Below are 16,430 nucleotides of genomic sequence, written 5' to 3' on the forward strand. Positions count from 1 at the left end.
ATCCTACATATACAGTGACATCAAATTATCAAACTGTGTTAGAAACAAAAAGAAGAAATCAATGAATAAACTACGTGTGGTAATATAATTTATTACAATTAATTATGAAATACTGACACCTAGTGACAGATTATTGTTAACACAGATCACACTAGATAGATAGATAGATAGATAGATAGATAGATAGATAGATAGATAGATAGATAGATAGATAGATAGATAGATAGACGGACGGACTGACAGACTGACGGATAGGTAGATAGATAGATGGTTGAAACTAACGTTCTTAAAGATCACTGCTTATTGAATAATTGGTCACTCATTAGTCACTGAATGAACAAATGAATGAATGAACAAATGAATGAATTAATGAATGAATAAATGAATGAATGAATGAATGAATGAATGAATGAATGAATGAACAGAGATCAAAACCATACACTCTTTTATTTCCAGTTCTCTGGTTGCCCATTTTGAGGAATCCCCTCTGTACTGTGACCTGGCTGATGATTTAATCACATACATACACACAAGGAAATACATGATACATCATATAGGGTTAATAAATCGCTTTTATTCTTCATTTTCCATTTTGATCAGTACGTCTCTGATCAGTTCACCTGCTTGCTTGTGTGCTCGTGTGTCAGGTGACAGTGATGGTGCTGGGTGGAGATGTTTCTCTGAGTGAACGCACCGAAGCTCAGAGTCTCTCTCCAGCCCTATCAGACCCAGCTCAGCTGCCTGAGTGCTTTTACTGAGGGATCATCACACTGCACCATCACTACGCCGCCCACCACACACACACACACACACACACACACACATCCTGTACCCTGTACAAATACTTGTTAAATCCCATAAGCACTTTCCTTTGTTATTTCCTACGTTTGTAGAAATATCACTAAAATATGTTCTTGATTGTCCCTCCAGTAAATGTCACAGGCGTCTTAATGCTACATTTTATTTTTTGCAATATAGACAATTCCTCAGTTTCTTCTTACACATTCACCCTCTTTAAATCGGATTTCATTTTTCATTTTTATGTGACTTTTTTCCTTGAGGATAAATGTTGAAAGCTGAAGCATTAAAGGTTTTAATGAATCTTACAACCGTGAGTTTTTCCTGTCATGCTCATTCATTCCAAGCAGGATCCTCTGAAGAAGTTAACACCCATAACTACAGCATGCCCCAAAAAGTCATCATATTTATTTTATTTTATTTTTTTTATTTTTTTTTTTAATTTATTTTCAGAAAAAAAGTTTGCCAAAAACTTTTAATGTTCTATATGTATGGAGACTTTTAGGACAATATGCGTAATTAAAGAATCCACAAAAGCTTCCTTTTTATTAAGAAGCAGTTTTATGCTGCATGTAGGGGTATAACGGGGGACCATTTAGACCAGTTCCACACTCTTCTAGGATTTATTTCTAGGCTATTAATGATGTAAAGAAAAGGGAAAAGGAATCTGCATTAGGGTAGAAAATAAGTGAATCTCCACCTTGGAGAATCTCCACTTATTCAAATAAGTGAATCTCCACCTTAGTGTCTTGAGGCTTACTGACAGCTGAATATCCATATTTGTTTCAAAATATTTTATGAATTTTTCAGAATGCATTAATTCCAGATTTGGGGTGTCTTAAATCTTCATGCTTATCAAATATGCATATCAGATTGGTAATGAAAATCTATTTGAGTGAATTAGCAATCTCGTTTCTGATTCCTGATACCACAGTGTAAAAGAGGTCTAATGTAAAGGCATATCAGGGTTTATATCTGGATGCACGTGTTCTATTTGATGCTCAGTGTGTTTTTGTACAGTATATTACACTAGTAATAACGAAACCCTGAGCTATTTATAAAGTTGTTTTTATAGAGCTGATCCAAGGTCAGTTGAGACGTAGACGGAAGATGTTGAGGATTTACAGGAGCGCAGCTATGTCTCTCTCCACCTCTTCAAAAGGGAGACTGGGGTCATAGCTGTCCAAGAAAAAATAAGCAAATGGTCAGAAAGGAAAAATCTGAAAAAATATTTTTTAAAAAACAAATAAATAAACTAAAAATGTGATTATTAAGATGTTAAAAATAAAATAATCAAGTGACAAAATACATGTAAATTAGTCACATGCACTATTTATGTGAGAAAATATAAAACCAGCAAAGGTATTTGCAAACTGTTACCTCAATTATCTCATATACTCATATAAAATCATGAAATTCTTACACAAATTTAAGGATATGAATGAATTAATAACATTTCTCTCAAAGCATTTAATTTCCCCCGAAAAGCAGTATTTTCTTGGCAAATCATCAATCTGATATTTGTAATTAAACACAATATCTAATATTTTAATCTAAGAATCCCATACTGAGAAAGATAAGATAAATACATGGTATTTTCACCTGATGTCAGGATTTTGCAGTGATGTTTGTTTGACCCAAAGATCAGAGAGATTTTAGAGTTTCAGATGGTAAACTCTACTTTTAAGTTTCTTAGTCAAACACAGACCACTGACTGAGAGTATCAGCACTTTATAACTGGATGGTTCATACCGTCTGTACGGCAACCCATCAGCGGTGATAAGAAACTTCTCAAAGTTCCAGCGGATGTCGTCGACTTTAATCGGAGACCAGTAGAGTTTCCTGATGTCTCCAATGACAGGGTTCACAGAAGGCAGAGACTCCTACAACCAATTCAGACATGATGGTAGATTCTGTTAACTAGTCAATACCTTTGGCTGAGTTGAATGTTATTCACCACCCAAAAACATGAATGAATGAATGAATGAATGAATGAATGAATGAATGAATGATTTAACTCTTTTTATCATGTAATTTTCATGTCATACTCCTCAGTGGTGCTTATTAGCTTATATGAAAGCAGAAGTAGGAATTTTTAGTTTTTGAAATAAGTATTTCTCCCATTTCTGCTCCCTGAGATGCCCCAAGTGCTTGTTCATAAGCATCTAAGATTTAAAGCCATTATCTTCAACCATTAAGATTCTGTGTAAAGTTATCCAACAGAGGGGAAAAACAAAGGTCCTGACTCGTTTTATGTCAGACTTGCGACTTAAGTCGTTTGTTTATACTGATATGATGTGACTGATAATGAAATGTCTGATAAGTCCATTGGAAAGGATTGCCGGTGTGAAGAGTTCATCTAAGTCTTCAGTCTGAGTCAGAGATTAAGAGGTGAACTCTTCAGCAGGCTAATCATCCAGGAGCAAACTTTAGCATTCTTTAATTAAACTGCAGTTTCCATGCACTATCTGTTCCGAGGTAAAACACACAAACGCCGTTCGTCTTCAGAATATTAATAACTTGCCTTCAGGAAGGAGTACAGAGGCTCCTCATTCAGCCCATTAACCTCGATTTTACTGAACATGGGGAACTTTGGGATGAAACCGCCGCCAGGTCTGACACACTGCAGGACGTCCAGGGTTTCGTGATTCTCCTCTGAGAAAGATGAAGAATGAACGTAACACAACTACTGAGCTGTTTAACCACTGGGATATTAATTATAGGATATTTAGACTGCCTAACAAGATGACTTTTCTATTTGTTGTATTAGCATTTGTTCACCATGGACAAAGCAAGGCATGACAAAACATGTACGAATAAAAGCTAAGATTAAAAGTCCAACTCAACATGCGACTAGTTGAGTGTCATGTGCCACAAGTCAGAGCTAATATTCCAGTGATCTGTCCTAGTTTACTCTTGGTGTCACCATGAATTTATCATAGTGCTGTTTGTGGTACTGATTACACTCATGCAGTGCAACAGTTTGGCTTTAAGACTGTATGTTCCTATACTTTTGCTGCTACCTTTTACACTGCCCTAAAATTGGGCAGTCTGCCACTAAAGATGCCATGTTTTAAGTTATATAACAGATAAATATCATCGAATGGAAGATGAAATTCTGATCTATTGTTCGTCTCTAACTCAAATATTTTCAGTGTAGAGCAAAAACAAAAGCATTGGCCTTAATGTGGTTAAGGTGTGAAGGTTGTGAGTTCAAATCCCAGGTGCACCAAGCCGCCTCTGCTGGGCCCCAGAGCAAGGCCCTCAACCCTCAATTACTCAGTTGTATAAAATGAGATGAATTGTAAGTTGCTCTGGAAAAGGATGCCTACCAATTGCAGTGAATGTTCCAATACTTTTGGAGGGTGCTGTGTATTGCGATGATGCGATGCAGAAAATCATAGAGACACAGGTCAAGAGCTTCAGTTGTTGTTCACAACAAACATCAGTCAAAAAATATAAACAAACAAACAAATTAATTAATTCATTAATTAAAGGTGATCTCTGTGATTTTAATTGTGGCCTGGTTGTTGATGACAGACAGGTTGGTTCAGTGTGAGCATTTCAGATAATCTTGGGATTTTCTCTCTCTCTCTCTCTCTCTCTCTCTCTCTCTCTATTCTCTCTCTCACACACACACACACACACACACAGTCACTATCTACACAGAATACATTGTGTATATTCAAGAGGAGCAACATGAACACCAGAGACATACAAAAATCTGGTTCAGTCTACAGATCATCAAGACAAAGGTGTTTCAACAGTTTGTCTATAAAATAAATCATAAAAATAAATCTTGCCCCATATTATAATCAAGGCCACAGAGACAAAATATGGTCTGTTTAGATTCCGTGGTCCATCCTGAATCCTACTAAAGGGTGTTGTTTCTTACCTGGTGCCTGTAGTCCAAACTGATTGCATGAGAATCCCAGAATGGTGAAGTTCTCACCACTGAACCGGTCCATGAGTGCGTTCATCCTGTGGTACTGAGATCACACAAACACACACGGCTTTTTATTGGGGATTCTCTGATGAATAACTTATCGTTAATCTAGACTGTACTCTTTCATTTTATTTCTTTAACGGCTCCAACACACAATGTTAAACATATTGTATCCTGATATATCACTGAACAGATTAGCTAGAATATTTTAACATCTGTTTAAAATGATTTAACAACTACACAGTTATTTTATAATCCTGAATACAATTCACAAATTAAATAAATAAATTAGCATTTTTTTCCCCATCTAGATTGATGGAGCTTCCCTGAATATCTTCAGACTACATCAGGTAATATATACAGTTAAAGATATGTAATATATTCATGAGATTGAGATACCTCCATGACAGTGGAGTCTCAGAAGGTGGCCACGTTGACGATGAGGAGCACTCTCCCTCTGTAAACCCCGAGAGAAACAGGTTTCCCTTCCAATGACTCCATGGTGAAGTTATAAACTGACGTTCCTGCCATAACGTCCAGTACACTGCTTAGCGTTAAAGTGACCTTCTGCTAGGCCACCAGTCCAGTTTCATTCCCAATCCAACAAACTCATGGCTCAGCAGTCTTTCCGCTCGGGTGCCTGCATTGTAATTTAGCCCTGTAGGTTAAACTGACATGCTGATTTTTTTGTTTAGTTGTGTTTTGTTTGTTTGTGTGTGTGTATGTGTGTGTGTGTGTGTGTGTGTGTGTTGAGGTACTACATTGGCAAAGGTATGCATATCCTGGCAAGAATGAATTATAGAATAGACAAATATGTTTATTTTTATTATTTTAATTTGCCGGGGTCTAAAACCTGCATACATGTGGTTAACATCCATCATTATATTTTTATTAATGTTGTGGCATTAAATTTACATTAAATATAAATGGATTTTAAGGCACAACATCATTCAGATGAAATTATATTAATCGTAGGAGGATGTTTGCTAGCTACCAATACACATAACTTGGGTTGGAGATAGCTGGGTACTTTAAGCAATTTAGATAATAATCAGATAATTAATTCTCTCTTTCAGTGTTTCAGTATAAAGATTTATTTTATGCCACGTAAATAAATGCACATAAAGGATAAATTTATAAGAGCTTTTAAGTGTAGAGACACTATCTTTGTTTGCACGCTAAATGGCGGTATAGAACTGCAGGCAAGTGACCAAAGAATAAGAAAGCGGTGTGCTGATACAATACGATGTTTTGTAAGATATTGTACCCCGTGTTTCCTGTCGTAATCTGATTGGATGAGTCGAGTCGCCCCGTGAACAAACTATTTAGCAAGATACACGTGTGTGTGTGTGTGTGTGTGCGTGTGCGCGTGTGTGCGCGCGCGCGCGCGCGATTCCGATGTAATAGATGTTAAACAAAACCTAGATGTACAGCTACGAATTTAGCTAATTTGCTAGATAAATTGTTTAGGTATCAATATTTTTTTTAAATAAAAGTCTCATTTTAAATGTCACTGGATTTAAGTAGCTGTAGCTGTGCCCAAGTAGCACAAAACATCAGCCAAATTTTTTGAAGTTAAGTTAGAGAAATTAGAAAATTATATTAAAAAATAATTAAAATAAAACTATTTTGGAAATAATATGCTCGCGAGTGTGTATTGATTTTAAATCAGGCGGACACGAAAGCTACCAAAGAGGCCCTTAGGGTGCAGAATGTGTAGAGGGAAGCTCGTTAACGTATCACCCGGTCAGCAGCACTAAAGATGACCGACCATAATCAGCGCTTAGTTGGGGTTTACACTTCAGTGGAGGGAAAGCCGGAGGAACGAGCCGGGGAGTCCAAGTACAGAAACCTTTATTATATTTAAATTAATATGCGATTATTGCTTTAGTTTGTGCATGCAGACTTTCTGAGTGTAAAGCTGTCATGTTGCTCAGATTTTTCTCCTCTGAGTCCCAAGCGCCTTTCCTGCATGTTTTTATTTTGTTTATTTGTTTGTTTGTTTGCTTGCTTGCTTGTGTACAGTTAGTATTATATTGAACAATAAAGTAATAATGATCATTTATAATTGATTTAGTTGTATGATGTTTGAGAAGAGATGGCGAGATAGCAGTAGTGTATGACCCAAAAGTTTCTGGACATTTGACCATCACACACATTACACACTATGTTGCCAAAAGTATTGGGACACCCCTCTAAATCATTGAATTCAGGTGTTGGGCTCGGGCCCCTTAGTTCCAGTGAAAGGAACTCTTAATGCTTCAGCTTCATACCAAGACATTTTGGACAATTTCATGCTCCCAACTTTGTGGGAACAGTTTGGGGATGACCCCTTCCTGTTCCAACATGACTGTACACCAGTGCACAAAGTAAGGTCCATAAAGACATGGATGAGAGAGTTTGGTGTGGAGGAACTTGACTGTCCTGACCTCAACCTGACAGAACACCTTTGGGATGAATTAATGTGGAGACTGTGAGCCAGACCGAAACTGCCTTTACATGCACATGAATGTAATATGGAGTTGTCCCGCCCTTTACAGCTATAACAGCTTCAGCTCTTCTGGGAAGGTTTTCCACCAGGTTTAGGAGTGTGTTCATGGGAATTTTTGACCATTCCACTAGAAGCGCATTTGTGAGGTCAGGCACTGATGCTGGACGAGAAGGCCTGGCTCACAGTCTCGGAGAGAGTCTGTGTTATGGATGTTTTCTGGGAGAGAATTCCAGGGACGAGGAGTGGTACGACTAAATGCTCTAGCGCCATGTGGTGGTTAAAGGGCAGGGGGTGTGATGAGAATCCTTGATGAGGAAGAGCAGAGTGTAAGGGGGGGATCGTAGAACTGTATAAGGTCTGAGAGGTATGGTGGAGCGAGCTTTAAAAGTACGGTGTTTAATGAGGGTCCAGTGGAGTTGGAGATTCCAGATAAATCTCCTGGAAGTGTACGCTGGCTTCTGCCTTATGCCCTAATCGTTTGGCTTGCTCTTGCTCTTAGATCCAGTGAAGGGAAATTCTCTACCTCCTACACAATTGTGTGTTTCCAGCAAACGAGTGTGATGGTCAGATGTCCACAATCACCATACTTGAAGATATTTTCCAAATGGCAGTGGCATTAAAAAAAAACTTAACACTTCAGAATGAAACACATTAGATATGTCTGTCTTGCAATATTATCAGTGTAGTAATGGTTGATGCTGTATTTCTGTTATTCTGGTATAAAAGATGGTCGGTTGGTTTTAATATCCAAACAACACACATATGACTTTATTTTAATGAACAGCAGCATCAGGTAGTGTTATAAGTGTACTGATGATTACCACAATACTGAAAAAAGGTGTATTAAGGCACAGTTTATTACAGAGATCATCTTAATAACCAGCTCAATGTAATGATTTTTTTTTTAAATTTATTTATCAGTTTATTATGAGGGGAAATTTATCTGAGACTTTTGTTTAATTTTCAGCCCTGCATGTACACAGATATAATTAACAAGGATACTGAGAAAATAATAAAATAGGATTAAATAAAACACCCAACAAAATAAACAAACAAAAATATCAGAATAGCATGTGATGGTCCCTTGGTTCAGAATTAGCTGAATGAAGATGAAAGATGAATGAAGTGTTTATTTTCAGCTCAGTGCCTATGCTGATTCATGTGTATGTAATTATCCATTACAGAATAGTTTGTGTAATCCATTTCCCTCTTCTCGTGCTCTTTCTTTCCCTCCCTTAGCTACTGGTCTGTAACTATAGTGGAGCAGCTGTCTAGTCGTTTTTGCTTGTGAATGTTTATCACGTTGTTGCAGGTATCAGCTGTTGGATTTGCCCTGGGAGGACGTTCTCGTGACACATGTGCTGTGCTACTTGCCTTTACGACATCTGGTCAGCCTACAGCGAGTGAGCAAGTGCTTCCGCTCTCTAATTCAGGTTTATCTGGCCAACTGCCGCTCATTCGACCCTGCGCAGGTGAGCTGGGTTCATTCGAAAGATCTGTGATGTCCTGATGGATTCAGATGTTCTATGTGTGTGTGCGCATGTATACAAGCTCAGTCTTGATACAGATGTTGAAGCTAGGGGTGGGAAAGTATTTTTAATCGCTTGAAGTTTGACTGTTTTCTTTCTTCGGAATGAATTTTTATACTGAATAGAATTTTCCTTTGCAGTCAAGCCCAAAATTATTCAAGATTAATAAATGATGATTTCCATCAAAATATGTGGCCGAATTATTGCCACCCATGACTGTATTTAAAAAACACTTTCAATCATGTCCCTTTACAAGCAAATATTAGACATGCCAATAATTTGTTACGGACACTAAAACATGCACTGCTAAAATTCAACTATACAGTGTCTCACTGCACTTATTTCTGCTCTAAATGTGCCACTTATTTCATGTGATGTTGTGATTTTACCTTTTAATTCTAACCTGTTTTCTTGAAAGGTGTCAATAATCCGGTATTTAACATTTAAAGATTTCTCTGTCTTGTTTTAGACAGGTCCTCAAATTCCTAAGGAAGCTTTTTGTTCCATGCTCTGTGATAATAAAGTCCTCCAGAGTCTCTCTGTACACGGCTGTTGTGACTGGATCACTGATGAGGAGCTGCTTCCTGTGATCGGTCAGAACCAGCAGCTGCAGCGTGTGGACCTACACGGCTGTGTCCACCTCACTCGGCACGCTCTGGTGGCTGTGGCTCTTGGCTGCCCCCGTCTGCAGCACCTGGGCCTGGCGCACTGTGAGTGGGTGGATAACCTGGCACTGCGAAGCGTAGCAGATCACTGCACCGAGCTGCGAGCGCTGGATCTCACGGCCTGCAGGCAGCTGAGAGACGAGGCCGTGTGTTACGGGGCAGTGCGCTGGCCCACGCTGCGCTCACTCTCTGTGGCCATCAATGCCAACATCACAGACACATCTGTGGAGGAAGTGGCCAAGCACTGCAGAGAGCTCGAGCATCTCGACCTGACTGGATGTCTGAGGGTTCACAATGAGGCCATCAAGTGAGCCAGGCAGAGTGTGTGTGTGTGTGACTGAGGTTCCTAAAAGCTGATTGAATGGGATGACGTCTTGCAAAACAGTGTGTTCTTGAGAGCTTAATTCCAGTAAATAGTTCGGACATGATAAATAGAAGAATTAGATGCCAGAGATTATTGTATTTATTGTTTTATTTTAAGTATATTTAATTATTGTTTTTAGTATTTAGTATAATTTGAATTGTGTGTGTGTGTGTGTAGGACTGTGGCTGAATACTGCCCTAAACTGCAGTCCCTGAAGGTGAATCACTGTCATAACGTTAGTGAGTCCAGTCTGGGTGTGCTACGAAGGCGGAATGTAGAGATCGATGTGGAACCTCCCCTCCAGAGGGCGCTGGTGCTGCTCCAGAACGTGGTGGGCTTCGCTCCCTTCATAAACCTACAGATTTAACAGTACATGGGTCGTTGTGTATCATACGTCTCAGAAAAGTGCCGATCTCTCAGTGAACATCACGCCCATTGGTCAGGTGTGTTTTTCTGAGAGGTGTGGTACATACGACCCCAAGACCAGACAAGCTAAAATCAGGTGAGTGATGATTACACCATCTACTGTATTATATAAACCTGTTTAAAAGGAAAAAAACATCACTTCTTACTTTGTTGGTTCATTCATACATTGTAAGAAACATTTTTCATTATATTTCTTTGCTTCATAAAGAGGTTCTGCATGAAGCATTCTCCGATAAGAAAAGTCTTTAACAAATTATCTTTAACTGAATTCCCTCTTAGAAAAAGATTTGGGCTGTCGAAGCGTGCATCATCACTGGGATCACTGGTTTAAATGTCATCGATGCCAAAGCTGTGTGTTCTGGGTGGGCGTGATGGGGCATTGGCACGGATGTTAGTCATAGTGACGATAGCCGGTCTTGGGCTTCTGTATGCAGAAAAGAGAAATAGAAATAGCCTTTTATTTGTCACATATACATTACAGCACATATCCCATCCTTGGAGGTTGGGGTCAGAGCGCAGGGTCAGCCATGGTACAGCCCCGTGGAGCAGAGAGGGTTAAGGGCCTTGCTCAAGGGCCCAACAGTGGCAACATGGCAGTGCTTGGGATTGAACCCCCGACCTTCCGGTCAACGACCAAGAGCCTAACAACTTGAGCCACCACCGCCGAGTAAATATGGCTTTCACTCGAGTGTGTTACACTGCCTGGGATGCAGCATGAGCAGTAAATTAAAAAGATGCCGAAAGCTGGTTCATGTGTCTCTGAGGAACCACATATTAGCCTTCACTCTGCCGAACTGGTAGCTGTCATGAGATGGGGAGATGTCCTGAAATAGATGTTGTGAGATCAAAACCAGAATATATTCCTGTCAGAGAGAGTTCTTTAGGGAGTAAAGACTCCTTGACAATTTATACATTGTATAAATGTAAATGATAACTTGTACTGTATTGCAGGGTATGATAGAAAAGTATTGTGTGTCAAGTGCTAGGAACTTATCATTGTTTCCTAATGAAAGCTGCATATGATTTGTGAAAACCTGTATTAAGGAGATTGGTCTGCTTTATCACAAGAACATTCTACATGCAGTTAAAAAAAATTATCTACTGTTTTGATATCTTTCAGGACTTCCTACATCCCTGATCTATTTGGAGTGATTCCCTGTGCTGGCGCAGTGCAATATCATGGACCGTGTGCTTGTATGAAGGTTCAGCTATGCTATATTTTGAGGACTTGTGTTCTACCAGCTCCTTTTCCAGACATAGAAATGATGTGGGGTGCAGTAATAGAAAGACAAAAAAACTGATTTGAGACAGGTATTTTAGAGATGTTTACCTCACAAATAAAATGTCAGTGGAGCTGTCATACTTGAGTTTTGCATGCGTAAATGCAATGTCTTTTAGATATTCAGATACGCTGCGGTATATTTTTTGGTTCTACTCCGAGCACTCATTCTGATTAGGAATACACAAATTGGGATTGAACAAACTTTCATAAGGAATTGTTGGAAATGTACTGTATGATATTTTATTTATTCTTTTTTTTTTCTTCTTCTATGGTAAACATAAGCTTTGTTTAACTTTGCACTTAATGAGCAACCGAAAGGAAATCAAAGTATCTGTTGATTTCTATCATAATTTCCTGAGCAAGTCAGATTCCGAGATGTATTTTGCGTTAAGAGCGTTGTTGGATACGCATGAAACTGCTGTATTTTTCAAACACCCAAAGCAATTATTATTTCTATAGGCATAACTTGAAACTACAACCTCAACATACCAGATTAGCTTTAAAGCCGACTGAATGTGTTTATCATCACATTTAACTCATTCTAGAGGTGACAATGACATTTCATTATAGGAATAAAGAATTTGCACTAAGGTTGGATTGGTCTTTTTAAGGAACGGATTATAAAGCTTGATTATACAACACTCCTCATTAACACTGACGATTAAAATGTCCTGTGCTCCATAATGATTCAAGATTACTCCACGAATGTGAGTTTTATTATTACTGGGGTTTTTTTCTTTCTGTTGAAACTACAATTATTGTAATAGAATATATTCAACAGCAGTTTTATACATTTCCAGAATGGCAAATCATGGCTTTGTAACTGTTTAACTCTACAGGATCATACATGGTGTTCAAGCTTTGCATTTTTAAAAAAATATTTTATTATGTTTAACATTAATTTGTTATGATTGTGTGTGCTATATAAATGTTATGTATGATTGGTTATATACAATAATATGCAATATTGATGAGGTTTTGGAAATTTTGAGTGAGATCACTTTTGCCCAGTTTGTAAATGTCTAATAGCATTTTATGTATTTCAAATCTTGATATGTTTACAGACTTTTTAAGACTCTCTGATGCACAAAATCAGCATTTTTTTCTGCACTGAAATCATTCAGTAGAAATAAAAGTTTTAAGATGGTTATTTTCTACGTTTCAATATAAAATACTTAACCTTTCAGATTTGGGAATATGGAAATCCCCACGCTGTACACACTCTTTCACTACTCCTGGTAAATCAGTGTTCAATCCTGAGTTAGGGTTACTGTCTGTGTGAATGTCGCATTTTGCCTCCCCAACCTTCCCCCTAGGTGTGAATGACTGTGAATGTGTTCATGGTGCCTTATTATGTACTGGCTCTGGACCAGGATAAAGCAGCTACATGCTTGGTAAAAGAATGCAACAAAAATTGGACCAGTCTGTTGTTCTTCGTCTTCTTTCAGCTGCTCCCTGTTTGGGGTCGCCAATCTAAATGTTCAAATTAAGCTTCTTGAGCGAGTGTAATTATAGAAACACAGGTTATGTAAAGTTTAAGCTGAATAGGGGTGGCACAAGAGCTGAGTATAACCACTAGAGGTCAGCAGAGGTTGTAGTTACTGCTTACTGAACTTATGGCATCAGAGTTATTTTTGTCACCGGTTCTGCTGATCAGCATTTCAGCATTATATTATGCTCAATAGGGAGCCATTTGGAATTCAGCTCTGTTCTCTCTCTCTCTCTCTCTCTCTCTCTCTCTCTCTGAATATGTTCGTCTGCTTACACTGCTTCATTGCAGTAGTACCAAAATACCACTGTCATGTGCATTTTATGCATGTTGCACAGCAGCCTAATTCCCTGGACAGCATGTTCTGCACTATCCAGAACTAAGAGTAAGAAGGGGATATATCCTATTAACTGATCTCCAGAAAATAATTTCTGACCATGACATTTCATAATTCTTTAACCATAATATTACTAACCATACAACTATAAATAATAAGGCTTTTACCAGAGATGGAGTGCTATTAAAATGTAAATGCCTTACCCTATAACTAAGATCCAAATGATTGACCTTATTTGTTAGTTACGAGTGCACCTGAGCTAGGATTTTTACAAGGTTTAGCTTGTATTGAATGGCAATGGCAAACTCCATAACCAGCTCCGCTAGATCACTAGGAACAGGATTAGGCAAGTATATAGCAACCGTTATATAGCACACTTGATCCAACTAATCAAGCTTTTTGAAAGATCTTGATCAACTGGATCAGGCGTGTCAGCTTTAGCTTGATATTTCTAATTATTGCTGAGTAATAGAGTACTTGTTTGTAATGTCTAGAAACAGGATAAAGAAAGACAATATCTACACAATGTTTTGGGGGGTTTTTTTCCCCACGTATTGACCATTTTGTTCATGCTTCTTCTGACGAACTAAACATTTTTTTTCAATAGTAAACAAATTGTGGTGCAATTCCTCAATAAAAAAATTATATATAATGATGCTTAACTTCTGAGCTTCTGTGTAGTGTCACATATTGTTCTTGTATCCTCATATGGTTTCTCCAGTTTCATCCCAAAAACATGCCAGTAGGTGTATTGGCTACTAAGCTAAATTGCCCTGAAGGGTGTATGAGTGTCCATAGTGCCCTGCGATAGACTGGTGTCCCATTCAGGCTGTGAATAGACTCTGGGATGCACCATGACCCTGACTAGGACAAAGCAGTTCCTGAAGCTGAATGAATAAATAAATGAATATTGCCCATGCCTAGAACAGCACTGCTTTAAGGAGCAGATCAAGGGCTTAAGTGTTATTGCCCACTATCTGAATAGTACATTAGAGGTATGTATTTTAGAGGGAAAGCTGGCGGATCATAAGCAGCAGGGTTGGGCAGGATGCCCTACAGGAACTTTCTGACACGCTACCTGCGGAACTTGTCCCACCTGCAGACGTTTTCAAGCTCATCCCGGAGAGTGCATTGCGCATGCTCCGGCCGACACAGGCCGGGTAGGGCAGGAGTGTGTTTGCGGCGTGGTGTGTCTAGTTGTATAGAGTGTCTGAGTTACACAGGAAGCCTCGTTCCTTCCTTCTACCCTGGTAGAAGTCAGGAATTATACATGCAGCTGCGCCGAATCAGCACCGCTAGCTCTGCCGACACCGTGGTGTGAAATGCAGATATAACGGAGGAGATCAGCCACCTGCCTGCGAGGATACACACATACACTTACACAGAGAGAGAGAGAGAGAGAGAGAGAAGCAGAAACCTGCCTGACCGATGCGGACTGCAGTGGCGTTTCCCGGCTTTACGCATTCCAGCATTCCGCACACGCACTCATGACAAGGACGCGAGCTTCATGAACACCTTATAACTCCATCCGCCGGTAAGAAACTCAATTTAATGCCCATAGGGCGCTGAACTACGCTGTGTGTTCTTATCATGTGCGTCTCAAAAGCTGCATGGACGTGCTGTTTGTTAACGAAAATCACACCATATTCTGATCTCCATCAATGCTTCAGGTTTACTTCTAAGTCGAGTTTGTGTTTAGAGATGATGCTTTTATGTGCTCTTATTTTCTATTGGTAAAGGTCATTAAATGAAACAACTGACTATGCATACTTAAAGGGTTCCTCTGATCATCACTCCAATTATGATGGTAAAATAATAACTGCCTGACAAGTTTTATGGAGTGCATTTATACGTCCCACCAGTTGAATGAGACGTGGAGGTCACGTCTGCTGCATTCCCTCAGTGGCATCCTTTATCTCTAAATAAGCACCCTTGACAGGGAATTTGCCATCTTGACTCGTGCAGCCTATAAGTTGATAATGATAGCTTCAGTAACCCAGAACTGATAAAGGTTTGTGTGTCTGCTGACCTGTTGGGTAGCTAATACCTAGATGCATTAGTTCAGGTCATTGGATAGAATTCGACTCATTCATGTGACATAGAAATGGAAGATCAGAGCAGTGTTTTAATAGATTAAACTGTACAGTGTAATGTTGACTGCATGCCTCGAAGCAGACTTTATCCTAGAAAGTGACACTGCAAAGTGACTTTGCTAAACTAGGTGCAAGATCTAACTGTATGACCTGTGCATGGTTCAACCTCAAATTAGCAAGCAGTAACACTGACAAACCCCGTGCAATTTGCATTATTTGAATTGCTGGTATAAAAAGTGCCAAAAAACAGGTTGCATTTTGTCTGTAGTTACTTTTCCACCCACTGTGGATTGTCATAAACATTGAACACATTTGGAAGTCTACAGCACAACTGTGAAAGATATACAGAAACTGCTGCAGATTAATCTATGACTTGATACCCAAGAGGGCTAGGCCATACTGATGTCATTATATCAGGTTTGCTTTCCTGAGAATATTGCGTGTGTCACTGGTACACTGTCCAGCTTAATTGTTGCACAAGGTTAACAATTAAGATTTGCAGTAGATGAATGGGATCCAATTTTGGGCTGTTGCTACTGGGGCAAAATGTGTGATAAATGGCCTGTAGCTGGAAGGTTTCTGCAAATATTCCATTATGCTGTCAGAATATATTTCATGTATGTGTAACCTAATACCAGATTTAAGGGGGTTTAAGAACCAGTGCAATTTTCTTTTTGCATACCCTGAAATCCTAGCTGTGCTTCTGCTCAGAGATCCTCAGAGACACACTGACATCCTTTTAGCTAGTAGCAAGTGTGCTGTCTGTGAACTTCTGTTATTAATTTATTTGTAATTTTACATGCAAGTTAATTGTATTCTGTTCATGTCCTGTGTTCACATGTATGAACTATCATGTCAGTCAACACTACTGAAATACTTCAGTGTTGAATGTGGAGCTGACAAAAATGTCAAATCGGTTTATATACCAATCCAGTTTTTTAGGATTATGCATTCATATTAAAAGATGGCTGATTAGACAGCTGCTTTAGTTAGTTTGTGTTTGGCTGTGG

General features: G+C 39.0%; 3 protein-coding genes across 5 annotated transcripts in view; 2 read left to right on the top strand and 1 right to left on the bottom strand.

Moving 5' to 3' along the window:
- Positions 1-573: 573 nt before the first annotated feature.
- gpx9 (glutathione peroxidase 9) lies at positions 574-5,331 on the bottom strand. Its single transcript, XM_058406945.1, has 5 exons — positions 5,144-5,331; positions 4,694-4,787; positions 3,323-3,453; positions 2,551-2,681; positions 574-1,977 (listed from the first exon to the last, which is right to left on the bottom strand). The coding sequence occupies exons 1-5, from the start codon at positions 5,273-5,275 to the stop codon at positions 1,920-1,922; spliced, it is 546 nt and encodes a 181-aa protein (XP_058262928.1). The 5' UTR covers positions 5,276-5,331; the 3' UTR covers positions 574-1,919.
- Positions 5,332-6,458: 1,127 nt separating this feature from the next.
- fbxl15 (F-box and leucine-rich repeat protein 15) lies at positions 6,459-12,648 on the top strand. Of its 2 annotated transcripts, XR_009206431.1 has the most exons (5): positions 6,459-6,586; positions 8,548-8,707; positions 9,234-9,736; positions 9,971-10,295; positions 11,340-12,648. XR_009206431.1 is itself a non-coding variant. In XM_058407324.1 (4 exons), exons 1-4 carry the CDS (start codon positions 6,507-6,509, stop codon positions 10,158-10,160), a joined length of 933 nt encoding a protein of 310 aa, XP_058263307.1. In that variant the 5' UTR covers positions 6,459-6,506; the 3' UTR covers positions 10,161-12,648. The 2 variants fall into 2 exon arrangements, 1 of the variants encoding a protein (XP_058263307.1); XM_058407324.1 differs by having other exon boundaries at positions 9,971-12,648.
- A 1,832-nt stretch (positions 12,649-14,480) lies between these two features.
- LOC131363715 (PH and SEC7 domain-containing protein 1-like) overlaps positions 14,481-16,430 on the top strand; it is a 45,127-nt gene continuing 43,177 nt past the window's right edge. For both annotated transcript variants that reach the window (XM_058406532.1, XM_058406531.1), the window contains exon 1: positions 14,481-14,861. The gene's annotated coding sequence lies outside the window, so the exon portion shown is untranslated. The remainder of the gene's footprint in view (positions 14,862-16,430) is intronic.

Source organism: Hemibagrus wyckioides, linkage group LG13 (genome assembly GCF_019097595.1).
Source record: "Hemibagrus wyckioides isolate EC202008001 linkage group LG13, SWU_Hwy_1.0, whole genome shotgun sequence".
NCBI classification, from domain to species: Eukaryota; Metazoa; Chordata; class Actinopteri; order Siluriformes; family Bagridae; genus Hemibagrus; species Hemibagrus wyckioides.

Bases quoted from the DNA above. Each gene is read 5' to 3' on its own strand.
- fbxl15 (XM_058407324.1), top strand. From the start codon at position 6,507: ATGACCGACCATAATCAGCGCTTAGTTGGGGTTTACACTTCAGTGGAG. The intron at 8,708-9,233 runs GTGAGCTGGGTT...GTCTTGTTTTAG, and splicing joins GCTCATTCGACCCTGCGCAG to ACAGGTCCTCAAATTCCTAA. The intron at 9,737-9,970 runs GTGAGCCAGGCA...GTGTGTGTGTAG, and splicing joins GTTCACAATGAGGCCATCAA to GACTGTGGCTGAATACTGCC.